Genomic DNA, 13,949 nt, shown 5'->3' on the forward strand with positions numbered 1-13,949 from the left:
GGAGTAGCTTCAGGTAAGCTTTTATAATTTGATCTTCAAGTATCTCTCTGAACTATTGTTAAAGTTCTTCTTTAGTTTGCTCTTTCTGAGTTATTACTTGAAGATGCTGTTTAACTTCAGAGTCTTCTTTATTTTTTTTTGAGATTACTCTGAGTTTCTTGTCTTTTTAATTTGTCTTCTTTGCTTTGTATTGTCTCACTTAGTGTTTCAGCTTGATATAATAGAAGTATACTTTTTTCTTTTTCCTTCATTCTTTTTCTTTCTCATCAAGAGTGTCAAACTTCATTATATCCAGCTTTATAGATGTATATTTATAAGAATCCAGTTGTACTTGCTTGCTCCAGCCTCAATTTTCCATATAATTTAACAGACTGACTCTCTTTCATGATGCTTTTTCTTGTTTTTCTATCTTTCATTCATAAAGTCAGTTTCCAATTCTGACTGCTACTTTAATCATTTTGGTCAGAGTGTGTGATCATCTTTTTAATTATATTATTTTGTCTTTGATCTCATCAAATAGTTCTTGGTAGAAGATGTCAGCTAAGACTTTGTTATCCCAATTAGTATTGATACAGACTTGCTGAAATCTTATAGCATAGTCTTGTGATGATGTCTTTTATTATATATGATATAGCTGCTAGGTTGCCACATTCTGTTTCTCAACTTCTCTGAAAGTGGTTTTCAATGTTTAAATAAAGATGCTATAACTGTTAATAATCTTAAGCATATTATTATTCTGATTATCTTCATCTTTCTTGTAGTAATTTTGCAGATAGATATCAAACCAATCAAATACTGCTCTATAAAGATATAATACTGTTATTATTATCTTGTTCTTGTTGCTGTTAAGTTCTTTGCCTTTTATATTCATGTAAATGCATAATTGTCTCAAGAAAGCTTGTAATTTTTCTTGCTCACTCTTGAAGAGTTCTAGTGAATTAACTTTAGCTTTATCTTTCTTTTCCTGTTGTTTAGTAGATGAGATAGTCATGATCTGGGCCTTAAGCTGCTCATTATAGTCTTTCAATTCATGATTCTGCTCTTCAAGTTTCTCAGTAATCTGTTCAAGCTGCAAGATCCTATTTATAAGATCTTGAGTGTTGATAGCTGGTGCTTTGAATGCAGATATAGTTTCTATATTCTATTAAATCTTGATGTGGAGTGAAATCATATCTTTATCTTTTGACATGATATGGAAAGTTCTTTCTTTGTATGTAATCTCTGAGATCTTAGATGTATTCTCTTCTGAGTCAGAGATGATTAATATGTTATATATTTGTGTGACACTCTTGAATCTTTGAGGGTCACAAAGTGTTACAGTAAGTAATAACAGATTAAGATAGTAATCAATAGTTTAATGGTGCTCTGGTTGAGCCAGCAGTCTTGCTCTAATGACAAAGAATTTCCATGCAGGTGTATCAGAGTCAGGGCAAGACTATAGAGCCTTCTCAAGAGTAGCAGAGTCAGGTACAGTTGTACAGTATTACAGAACTTCAGTAGTATGAAAAGTAACCAAGATATAAAAGTATCTGATTTAAAGATATCTAGTAGATAAGTAAGAAGATTAATCATAATAAACAAGTCTATTAGATCTCTGGTAATAAGTATTCTTATATACATGATGCTTCTCTGGTGATAGTTTCACTAAGCTGTTCTATCTGTTCTACTACAATATGTTTGCTATGTCCTCCAATTCATCCTATCATGCTCAGTGCAATCAGTCAGCTTATCAGTTCTATTGCTGGTCACATGATTCTTGTCTTAAGATTCTTCTGCAACAGTTCATGATTTCATCTTCTCAGATATCATTCAATCATTCTGTGTGTTCTGTCATTGTGCTGCAGGATTCATAACAATATTTATATAGATGCATAGTTGTCTCAAGAAAGCTTGTAATTTTTCTTGTTTGCTCTTGAAGAGTTCTGATGAATTAACTTTGACTTTATCTTTCTTTTTCTGTTGTTCAGTAAACAGAATGATCATGGTCTGGATCTCAAGCTGCTTATTATGATTTTTCAATTCATGATTCTGCTCTTCAAGTTTCTCAGTAATTTGTTCAAGCTGCAAGATTCTATTTATAAGATCTTGAGTGTTGACAGCTGGTGCTTTAAATGCAGATATAGTCTCTATATTCTGTTAGATTTTGATGTGAAGTGAAATTGTATCTTTATCTTTTAATATAATGCAGAAAGTTCTTTTTTTGTATGTATTCTCTGAGATCTCAGATGTATTCTCTCCTGAATCAGGAGTGATTAATATGTTATGTATTCACATGATATTCTGAGATCAAAGAATATTACAGTAAGTAACAACAGATTGAAATAGTAATCAATAGTTTAATAGTGTTTCAGTTAAGCCAGCAGTCTTGCTCTGATGACAAAGAGTTTCCATGCAGGTGTAACAGAGTTAGAGCAAGACTATAGAATCTTCTTAAGAGTAGCAGAATCAGGTACAGTTGTATAGTATTACAGGACTTCAGTAGTATAGAAAGTAATCAAGATATGAAAGTATCTGATTGAAAGATATCTAGTAGATAAGTAAGAAGATTAATCACAATGAACAAGTTCATCAGATCTCTGGTAATGAGCATTCTTATATACATGATGCTTCTCTGGTGATAGTTCTGCTAAGCTGTTCTATTCATTCTACTGCAATATGTTTGCTATATTTTCTGATTAATTCTATTGTGCTCAGTACAATTAGTCAGCTTATCAGCTCTATTACTGGTTATATGATTCTCATCTTAAAGTTCTTCTGTAACAGTTCATGATTCTGTCTTGTCAGGTTTTATCTAATCATTCTGTGTTCTGTTGTTGTGTTGCAGAATTCATAACATCCAGCATTTCATCAGGCTCTGCACATGTATAAACTAGAATCTCTGATAGATTATTCATTATAGTTGAGATGTAGGTCTCAGCTAACTGATTACTCAATGAATTCTCTAGTTGTAAATGAAAATTAGAATCTTTATTATTAACTAGATACACTGAATGTAATATAGTCTGTAACCAGAGTTTGAATTCAGGCTTTTCATACTGTTGTGATTTATTGTTATCAACTGATTTTATAGGTAGAGCTGCCACTGCTGCTTATATAATCTTCTGCATTCTGATATCTTCTGGTTCAGAATGAGTGTTGAATAAAGTATTGAATGAAGTATTAGAGATATCTGAAAGACTTGCTGCATTCTGTATACAGTAATTAAAATAATACAGGCTGATAGAGAATTCAAGATCTTATACCTAATTCTGACTTCTCAGTTTAATTATTTAACTGAATATTGAGTTCTACTGAAGATAAAACATAATTATAATCTTGTAATTCTTGCAATAAATAAGCAGACTGTCTGTATCTTTAAAACTATAAGACTAGAAATAATAAATAAAGTTATCTTCTTTAAAATATATAGTTCTTTATGTGCCTCAAGTATCTTGAATTATGTATATTTGCTCAAGATTTATATGCTGGTTTCTGCAGTAGTTAAGTTTCAAGTTGCAGAAATAGTAAGAGTTGCTGTGGAATTTCTTTAGAACAAAGTATATAGAAAGTAGAAAGAAAATTACTGTTTAATTAGGAAATCAGATGTATTATAGCAAAATTAAATGTTAGAGCAGCTATAAAATATGCCAACTGTACTACAGATCAACTGTAATATCTCAATCATCTAGATCTGTAATTAACTCTAAGAAATGCAAGATCAGTAATGATCTGCATTCTTCTAAATGATTAACTTATTTTAAAGAAATCAATTACTTAGCAGCATTGAATTTTAGAATGTAGAAGAATATAGATACAGATCTGAATAGCAACTTGAGTAGTTAAATATGCTCCAAGTCAACTATATAATAGATAGTGAACTTCTCTAAAATTCAAGCATTCATTCTATTTATTCTTAACAGCAATCTGATAGCTAAAATATCAGAAATACAGAGTACACCAGCACTAAAAAGAACAGCTTGCATCTTCTTATAAACTCAATTATATAATATACTAAAGGCTTAAAAGATATCATTCAGTTCAAATACAAGTACCTGAACTGAAGTATTCTCTGATTATACAGAGATTAAAAAGCAGGTTTGAGTAGTGGAGCATAAGATATAAAATTAGGTGTAATAAGCCTATATATTAACATTAAATACTGATTTGATTTCTAATACTATTTAGAAGATGCTGGGTCTTAAGAACTGGAAAGCTAAAAATGACTCATATTTTTATAAACTTTTCAGATGCATGTTAGATCTCTGTAAAGATTAGAAATGTAAGATTTTAAGTAGCTTGAAGATCAGAACAATGTTTCTAAACTTCTAGTTATGATATAAACTGATCTTATTTACAGAATTATATCAGAAAATATATTAAACTTAGCTTGACTGAAAATTCTGATTTCAGACTTTATGAAATAACTGATTAACAAAAGCTAATTAGCTATTTTACTTAATTATTCAAGTGAAACTAATTCTGTAAAGTTTTTTACTGAATCAAGCTGTATATTAATTTTGAGAAGTCAGCTTCACAAGAAAAATAATATTTTGAATGTAAGTTAATAATAAATCTTAATTACCATAGTTTCTGCTCTGACAGTTATGATAATAGAGATATATGCAAATTTAGCAGCATATATAAAGCTGTATCTTGATAACAACAGTTTAAAACAGAATGCATTTATTTTGTTAATCTACATCTGAAATTCTGTACTCTAGCTCTGAAACTGCTTAATACAGAAACCAGAACTGAGAGATATTAATTCAGATAACTTTATCTGACAGAAGATCTGATCAAGAATGCTAAAGACTATTTATATTAAGACTTTGCCAGAAATTCTGAATGTGGTCCAGTTAATATCTAGTATGCTATTCAGAGAACCTGATTTATATCTGGCTCAGGCAGTGCAAGCTCTGCAGAAGCCAGAGAATGATAATTCAGATAAAAAGAATTAGAATTCTTTGCAGAATATTATGAAGAATTACTTTAAAACTATAATAAATTAATCTGTCTGTTTAAAGAGATCTGTATCAGCTGCAACTGATTACATGCTTTAAAAGAGATACAGATTCTAGTTAAATACATGAAAAGATATCTTCTCAGATTAAAATTAGTTATTAGTTTGTGCTTTAAAATAGATTTTGAAGTTTGATATCTAGACTTTAATGCAATACTCTATTATATTAATGCTTGCAAGAGCTGAATTTTACTATATTTAATATATATCTTTTTATTATTTACTGTAATCAGCTGTAGAACCTCTAAGTAAAATAAGTTAGTACTTAGTAATGTATAAATAGATATGTTCTAATTAGGAAATTCAAAATAATCAAGTAAACATACTAGATATAATAATTTCTTTTTATATAAAATCTCTCTCTTCTTCTCTTCTTTTCTTTCTTTTCTTCTCTTAAGCTTATTATATTTCTTGTTATTTCTCTTTCTCTATTTCAATATTAAGATAAGTGGTAAATTTCAGAATAAAATAAGAAACTGCAGCAAACTAAAAAATAATATATACAAAACTAGTAAAAAATAACTTTGCAAATGTGTAAATTAGCAGCAGCTTAGAATGAGCACTTCTCAATATTTATAAAGAAGAAGCCAGAGTGAAAGCTCTTGACTATTAAAGAAAAGCTTACTATAATAAATAATATACTCTGTGACTGCTGTTTGATGTTTGTTTATACAATATATATTAAAAACTCTTGTTTCTGTAAGCAAGAAATTATGAAGACCTGTATTAATTATGCAAAAAATAAAAAAGTCTATACTTCTATTTCTTTAGAGCTGTAGAAGAAAGTAGCAGTATTACTGTCTGACTATAATAATTTTCTCAGACTTAAGAATGTGATGCTCTAAGAGAAATTGAAAGCCAGTATAATAGAACAAACTGCTGATCTTAGTAAATTGCTTGCCAAAATGGCATCTCTGTCAGTCTGAACTAATGAATTCTTCTCTTCTTCTCTTTTTAATGCTGAAGTTGATGCTGTCACTTTAGCAGTATTAGAAAAGCTTGTGTCTATTCAAGCTAAATAAAAAGAGCTTGCAGAGCACACATTCTGCTGAATCAAAATAGATTAAACTGATTGAGAGATTATACATTCAACTCATGCTAATATAGTTATATATATAGAATATTGAAAGAATCTTGACTGATATTTATTAGAATTTAAAGTTCAATTGTTTATCTTCTGTAATTAGTATACTTGATGTAATATTAAATAAATTAAACTAACTTTAATATTTGATGACAGAAAAAGTAAAAGATAGAAGAAACTATCTGTAAATCAGTAATTAAGATAAACTGATTTGCTGCTGTTCTGCTCTCTGCTGTATCTGCTTTTCTCTCTCTCTCCTCTACTCTAATCATGTCTTCTCTCTTTGTTCAGTTACAGCCAAATATATCTGTATCAGACCTATCTTTAACTAGAGATGCTGATTTGCTTGAAAGTATGATCAAGTAGTCTGAATAAGCTTGCTCTGATGATTCTTCTGTGCTAGTTTTACATCCTGTTCCTGAACCAGAGACTCCAACTGGTGAGACTCCTGAAAATTAAAAAAAAAAAAAAAAATTCATTACAATTTGGGTTGGGTTTTGTAAACACTTAGTAGTTAATTTCTAGTAATTAAAAAGCTTCTGAATTGGGTTCAAAACCCTCAATTGGTGCATTATATATTCTGAATTCTATATGTTTCAGACCCTTTATACATGCATTGTAAATATACAGTTGACCTACAGTTTCAAGCTTCTGACCCATGGTTCAACAGGTTGTGTTGGATAAATGTTTTCTGATGGTTGCCCGAAAAGCTCATTTTTCCGGTATGGCAGAAGGGAAAGATCACGTGTTACCAGCGGCCCGCCGAAAAAGGCATCAGGGGCCGCACAAGAAGGCAGGATAAATCCAAAAAATTATCTTGAAAAAAAAAGAAATATGAAAAGAACGCCGGTTGCCACAGGTTTGATCATGGCCACAGTCAAAATTCTGGCAGAACCATTGATTATTATCAATTTTCATAGGTTTGCAACTCGTGCATAATCGTGGGACAAGGATATCACGAACTCGATCGTGGGCGTCATGAAGCCATGTGCATATTGATATTGAAGCGTATAACGAGGTATGTACAGGTCTCTTGACGGAACACATCGCAAGTGCATTATTCCGTACCATGGATGAAAACTAAATAACATGGGGATGATCATAAAAGCAGCATCTCTACCATGAAGTCGTCAATAATGATACCTGAGAGAAAGTGTTTCACCATGCCAGTCCATCTAACAAAGTAATCCAAGAGTGGCGAGATCACTCTTCCCGTGAGTTGGACCGGAGGGAATTATGAAAGGATGGTTTAGGCTCCTAAACTCTCGAATGTAGAGAACGTTTGTCTCGATATGTAAAAGCAAGAAGTGTGAGAAAGAAAAGAGAATCCCGAATAAAGCTCCCGGATCATGTCGCGTCCAAGTCAAGGAAATACATGTCGCTAGCTTAAATAGATCTAGAGATCTTTCCGGTTACCGGGTTTGCTCCCTTCAGCATTTGGGTCAACAATAGGCGAAGAGGCACTGCTCTGGCTATGGGCCCGGACATGGAATCGATGTCCTGAATGAATCGACGCGAACCCGAAAACTTTTTTCACCGCACCAGTGACGTTAGAACTAATTGACTTCCTGCGACTTGTGTGTTCTTCCGCCGGTGCCGGCGGTGCAGCGAGAATCGCCGCTATAGCTTTACCATTCGATTCAGTTTGCAACTGAGGTCGCTTCTTTCTCACCACGGGAACGTCCTTGGTGATTGTGGGCTTCGGGGGCCATTGTCCTTCCCTTTTCCAGCCTTGCACAAGAGCTCGCGTCATATGTAGCAGATTTACAGGCACGGCTGGCATGTTCCCTTCGATGACGAGTTTGTTATAGATGGCAGGGTAATTTGATGGCGTGGTGTAGGTACGGAAAGGGTTGGAGCTGGGAAGAATAGGCGGGACGATGGGAACAAGAGGTTCTTCTGAATCTGCAAATGGTTCCGTATGCGGGACGGTGACAGTGCTTTTACTTATTGTATCGTCAACCAGGGGTAGAGACTGCGCCGGCAGTGCCGCGTCTGTAACCGCGTTGGACAATGAATCTGCAGAAAGAGGACGAGACGAAGGTCCAGCAGTTTCTAGATCATCATCGTCGTTACAGCTTCCACCTGCGCTTTCGTCACTGCTTGTACGCGGTTTCAAAGCGGCTTCAACACCAGCGGTCTTCTTAGGAGGCACTTTGGCCCCCGTCCACGCATCCCGTCTTTGTATCCATAGGCGTAGCCCAGGATTCCACTTCATCTCATCTTCAATTAACTTCCGCCTTTTCCTCCTTCTCTCTAGCATCGCGGCTTGCACGGCATCAGGAGATTCAAAACGGTAGGGATCGGTCGCTTCATCCCTAGCGTTCTGTTCTCCGTCTGAGTTGGAGCTATCCTCTCCTCGCATTCTCCATTCCAGAACATCCCTATCCTTTGGGATCGGCGATGGGGATTCTGCCTCTGACGAGGCTGAGGAGGACGAAGGACCCGAAGAAGTGGCCGGCGGGTCATACGACCAGTCGTTGCGGACTATTTGAAGAAGGTATCGCTTCGCTTCTCTAGTGGCATTTGCGCGCGCTTCCCTCGCTTTTTCCGCTGCAGTGGCATCCACCGTACGTGTCCTTTTGTGCAGAGAGGCGAAGAGGGTTGGATGATGAGGGTGGGAGGAAGAGTCGGGAATCTGGCGGGGCCGATCCATTATCCTGAGGCGATGACTTAGCTACGTGTGGAAGACTAGCTTAACTGACGTCTGAAGGCCCTTGATGCGGGCGATAGGCAGGATCAAGGAATGCATATAGAAACGTGAAGTACGAAGTAGAACAGGGAGATTAAGACGTGAACCTCTTGCCAAGTCGTTGGCGGCTCCCGTGGGTGGATGATGCTGGTTGAAGTTCTGGACTACCACGCGAGCTAAGTTGCTGAGCTAGTTTCTGGTTCGAGACGGAGATATCTCGCAATCCACTCGCGATCCATCATCGCACGCTTTTAAAATGCATCTAACAAGGGGAAACGCATACGACAAGGAGACCTCGCTGCTAGTCTCGCCATTGCTGGCAAATTTCGCATCGAACCGACTCCTGTAGGGAATTATGTATGACGTCGTCAGGCCACTTGCATCCTGGAAGATAATTTGGAGGGGAAACGGACTAGGCTTTGAAACCCTTCTCGTTGTATCATTTGGAGTCTTCCTCAAGAGTACCTTGTTGCTTATAGTCCTTAACCTCTAGGTTACGACGCACGTTATTACTCGCTATCCCAAGTGCACGTTCCTTTCCCCGCAAACGCGGTGTACGCATAACTACCGGTGTCACTACGGATAGGACACCTTGCGATGGTGAGAGATTATATAGCTCTGGCTGAAGTAGTGGCCTGTGTCAAGAAGCCATGCTGTATGGCCCGAGCACTTATATATACCGCGAAGAACGCATGGCTCCCCTAGTTATAGCTTAGGCCGCTCTCCCGAATTGAAGACTGCGACCTTAAGGCCTGAGAGTCCAGAGCTTCGACATGGATCCAGTCCTGGTATGGTCTTTGAATATCATCCGGCGCCCAATGCGACAAAGTGGGGGTGGAAAGGAGAGGCTCTGGTCGTGGCCCAAAGCCGGGCCGCCAAATGCGCGGGAGAAGCTTTAACAAGCCTAAGCGCTTTGTGTCATGCATTTCTGCATAACTTATGAGTACTCCATAGCTGGAGCAGAGATATTTTCACATTGGCTCCTTGCGCTGAAGCCACCAGTGAACACATGTGGTTCGCAAGCTGGTTTTGGAAGGCTACATAATCCTTCCCTGGATTCTCACTTGGATCCACGAAATCAGCGCCACCACCACCGAACAATACAGGCGGCCGGGTGAAGGATGGAGTATATTATACTCCAGAAGATTGATCAAAGAGGTGTGGTTAACTTTGTTGCACTCCTGAGGTTTCAGTTTCAAAAAGTGTACACATTCAAGAGAAGATATCGGTTAGTAGCTCGACTCGGACACCAGGAGTAACCAACTTATGAAAAGGGTATTTGAGGTCTACTATAGCACCTCCAAAAGACTTAAAGGAAAAAAGAGTTTCATAACCAAGGAATACATTTCTATCGTCTCGAATATAAGTACATTCTATAAATTTCCCGAACAGCTAATCCCATGCGCCCTGATGCAGATGTCCGATTTCGTGTTGTCCCAAGGCATAAAATCGCTAACGCCCAAAAAACCAATCAGTGACGGACACGACCCGTTTCTAGAGTAGGTTCGGGTGCGCCTGGAGGAGTGAATCCCCACCCAGCAGACTTCTTCCGCCGTCCTTTCCTATCGCCGTATTTCTCATCAAACTTCCTGATAGCCGTGAGGGACGACATATCTTCACTGATGGAAGCACTGATTTCCTCCATGGCGCGGTCGAAGTGATGAGATTTTAAGATACGGCGTTCAGGATATTTATACGGCTCGTCCCCTTTATGACGAATTGCAGCATCATATTCTTCTCGAACGCACGCTAGTGCAGCGGCGACAGACATGTTCTTCAAGTCTGAGCCGGAATAGAAGGGTGTCCGGCGGGCTAGATCGACCAAATCCACAGACTTATCGACAGCCTCGTCCTTCAGGTGGATTTTGAGAATCTCGTGGCGATCCTTTTCCGTAGGCAAGTCAACGAGAAGTCGACGGGGAAGACGCCGTAGCACCGCGTCATCTAGGTCAAAGGGTCTGTTGGTGGCAACCATGATAAAGGCAGAAGTCTCGCTCATACCATCCCATTCACGTAGGAACTGGTTGATTAACTCACGGTGCGAAGTGCGGTTGCTCGCACCGGTTCTCGAGCAGAAGATAGCATCCGCTTCGTCAATGAAAACAACGCAAGGGCTGAGTTTCTTGGCGAGTGTGAAAATGGCTTTGACATTCTTTTCTCCTTCGCCAACGTACATGTCATAAACTTCGGATCCGCTAACTTCTAGGACAGTAGCACCGCTTTCACGGGCAACAGCTTTGGCTAAGAGGGTCTTTCCAGTTCCTGGTGGCCCATAGAGCAATAGGCCAGGTATCTTATCCGTGGCAAGGACACCGTACGTGAACGCATCTGGGCGAACAAGAGATAAAGATGTCAAGGTCTTCAGTGCCTCAATTGTTTCCTGAGGCACATGGACGTCCTTAAAACTAGTGCGTATACTCTCCGCGTCCACAACCCCGTTGAGTAGCTTCTCTTCATGCGAATTGCACTTCAGCTTGGATTTATTGAAACGAGGCTTTTCTCGAGTCTGCTTCACAGGCTTGAGCTTTCCGCGGTAATCCCCCATCCATGCGCATTTGACCTGGTCACTCTTTTCGAAAACCTGGATGGCCTGTTCAATGTGGCCGAGTCCCAGCTCTTCGGTTGCCTTAACGGAACCAAGGGCAAGTGTAGCGATTCGATGAACGAGGTCGAATGGCCAATATTCAGCGTCAAGACCACATGTGCGAATTGTGGAGCTCTCCAAGGCCCAGGCTCGATTACTAAAGATGCTGCTTTCAGGTGGAGTGGATCCATTTAGCCTGGTTTTGAGCATGCTTTGCAAGTGCCGTATATTGATCTCCAATGTCCTCCGTTTTTCGTCCTCCGCAAATATATTCTCGGCGCTTTTGGAATCCATAGCTGGTGTAACAAAGATCGTTGTTGAATATCGATCATAGTCCCTGGGTATCAACTTTGAAAGCGATTTTCCTGAAGAGTTGTCGGTTTCTGAAGCAGACACGGTTCCGACCACGACAACCTTCTGCCCTTTCCGCCTTCTAGCTTGGACAGCTTTGTGAAGGGAGGATAAAAAAACCGAACCGGCTGTTGTATTTAAAAGGTCTTTGTAGTCCTGAATTTGAATTACCAAATCCTCATACTTGGTTCCGAGATTTTGTTGCTCACTTTCACCTTTTTCAGATGATTCTTCAGCCGCAGGGGTTGCCGATTTAGCTTTGGGGATTGATAAGAGTTTGTTCACGACTCGAAGTGACTGGGGATCGGTATCTGTATCGCTAAGGCCGCCATCCCGTCCTTGTGACATGACCACCTTAGCAACGCCGACGGATCCTCGCCCTCCGAATAAGCCTTGTAGTATGGATGACCCCAACATCGTAGGATCCGATATCCGCGATATGGGTATTGTAGCGCTACGCCTTCGATCTGTCGACTCGTTCTCATCTTCAATTTCATCTTCTGCTTCCTCCATCTCTTCGTCGGCTTCTCGCTGAGAGACTTTCTTGGTGGGATGGTATACCTCGTAACCTAGTGAAACCATCGGACTCGAGCGGGAATCCTCCTCTTGCTCTTGCTCCGCATAAAGTTCAGCAATATCTTGGGCGTTCAGAGTAATCACATGTGTATTGAAACTGCTTGCGACCTTCTTGACGACCGCATCGAGAAAAAGAATTCCGCTGTCACCAGGATACTGCAGAACTAAATGCACTTTTCTCACAGATGGATCATCGGCATAGCGGGGCGAAGGGACGGCTATTCCCGCTTGTATGACGGTGCGTATTTCATTCCAAACCTCCTCACTTATCATGTAACGGTATTCGGGAGGGGAATCTCCGGGATTGCTATTGCTGCCTCCGTTATTTCCATCGCCGCCAGTCGCAACCCGTTGCACCGCATCTTCCGCATCATGATTAGATCGGCCAATTCCGACAGTATGAGGGGGGTGTTGCAGAACCTCCGCCGTCTGTTCCGAGAGAACTATATTTCGTTCGCGGAACCACGTTGGGATAACAGCTCTCCGTGTAGACCGTTCCGCAAGCCTCCTATTTCTCATAGATCTGCGAACTGCAGATCCATAAGGACTTCGATCTCTTCTTAAAGTGGATTTTGCATCCTCCGTACATTGCTCTGCCTTTGTAATCTTCTGGGCCGTCGCGTCTCGGTGGCTCTCTGCCTCCTGATTGGACTCAATATCATTTTTCGACGAATCCTCGCTTTTGGCAGGGGTTGGAGGACCCGGAGAATCTCCGCTGGACGTTGTCAAAGATATCGACGTCCGAAACCCACGGACGAATCTAGGACAAGGACCAGAGGAGACAACATGGAATCGGCTTTGCTTGGCATGTCGCAACGAGAGCCGTGCGCATTGCATGTTGCAACCAGGGCAGAATCGGGGTCGCTGCCACTGGCTTAGAAACTTATCACTTGAGAGATGGCGGAAGACGCATGCGTATCTGCTCAATGCGGTTCCAGTTCACCAGGAACGGGTTCTCGAAGACTTTGCTTGCCTTCCCGCCAAGTTTGAGATTGACGCTTACATAACTTGGAAACCCCTTTGGAAGGTGTGTTAGGTAATCCAACTAGCACCTCGCTCACGTGACCCACATAGATTAGCCGAGATTCCCTTTTAGGTAGCTTAGCGGATGACAAGCATATGAGTCCTCCATCAGGTTATAGCCCTTTGCACTGAAGAGCAAGCATATAAGGTTGATTTACAGCCCAATTGGATATTGAAGCTTACAATCAACACCCTGAACAGCTATCCTTGTGGATAACAAGGTTTTACAAGCACTAAAGAAAGTGTATATTGAAGTAGACATCTCCTATACATACAAACCTCTGTAGCTTTCTGACACTGAGCTGAAGAGCAAGTTAAACCCTGTAGCTTTCTGGCACCTAATCAGAGAGTAAGCAAAATGCCTGCTAAACACATCTAGCAAGCAAATCAAGCACCTGGCAACACCAAAGCCATGATGAATTATACAGACAAACCAGAGCACCAAACCCCTGACCAGAAGGCTCTGATGAACCTTTCTATACCTCAAACCAAGCTTAGATGGTCAAGTAGGCTCAGAGATGACCAGCCAAATGACAAGCAGGAGCATAGAAAGAAGAGTGAACTTTAAATATTGTACAGAATGATGCTGCAACAACAAAAGACAGTGCAACAGCTAGTACAGTAAATAAGTCTCTTATCA

At 39.6% G+C, this 13,949-nt stretch overlaps 4 protein-coding genes across 4 annotated transcripts; all 4 read right to left on the reverse strand.

The window, feature by feature from the left end:
• Positions 1-688: 688 nt before the first annotated feature.
• Positions 689-991, reverse strand: CIMG_13426 (uncharacterized protein; the record flags this gene model as incomplete). Its single annotated transcript, XM_004446108.1, has 1 exon — positions 689-991. One exon carries the CDS (start codon positions 989-991, stop codon positions 689-691), a length of 303 nt encoding a protein of 100 aa, XP_004446165.1.
• Positions 992-1,830: 839 nt separating this feature from the next.
• On the reverse strand, positions 1,831-1,983 carry CIMG_13427 (uncharacterized protein; the record flags this gene model as incomplete). The annotated part of the gene is made up of 1 exon (XM_004446109.1): positions 1,831-1,983. The coding sequence occupies one exon, from the start codon at positions 1,981-1,983 to the stop codon at positions 1,831-1,833; it is 153 nt and encodes a 50-aa protein (XP_004446166.1).
• Positions 1,984-6,632: 4,649 nt separating this feature from the next.
• Positions 6,633-8,876, reverse strand: CIMG_05150 (uncharacterized protein). Its single transcript, XM_001245708.2, has one exon. It carries the CDS (start codon positions 8,737-8,739, stop codon positions 7,480-7,482), a length of 1,260 nt encoding a protein of 419 aa, XP_001245709.1. The 5' UTR covers positions 8,740-8,876; the 3' UTR covers positions 6,633-7,479.
• A 115-nt stretch (positions 8,877-8,991) lies between these two features.
• Positions 8,992-13,260, reverse strand: CIMG_05151 (mitochondrial AAA ATPase). Its single transcript, XM_001245709.2, has one exon. It carries the CDS (start codon positions 13,121-13,123, stop codon positions 10,247-10,249), a length of 2,877 nt encoding a protein of 958 aa, XP_001245710.2. The 5' UTR covers positions 13,124-13,260; the 3' UTR covers positions 8,992-10,246.
• Positions 13,261-13,949: the final 689 nt, after the last annotated feature.

The sequence above is a fragment of the Coccidioides immitis genome (genome assembly GCF_000149335.2).
Source record: "Coccidioides immitis RS genomic scaffold supercont3.4, whole genome shotgun sequence".
Taxonomy (NCBI): domain Eukaryota; kingdom Fungi; phylum Ascomycota; class Eurotiomycetes; order Onygenales; family Onygenaceae; genus Coccidioides; species Coccidioides immitis.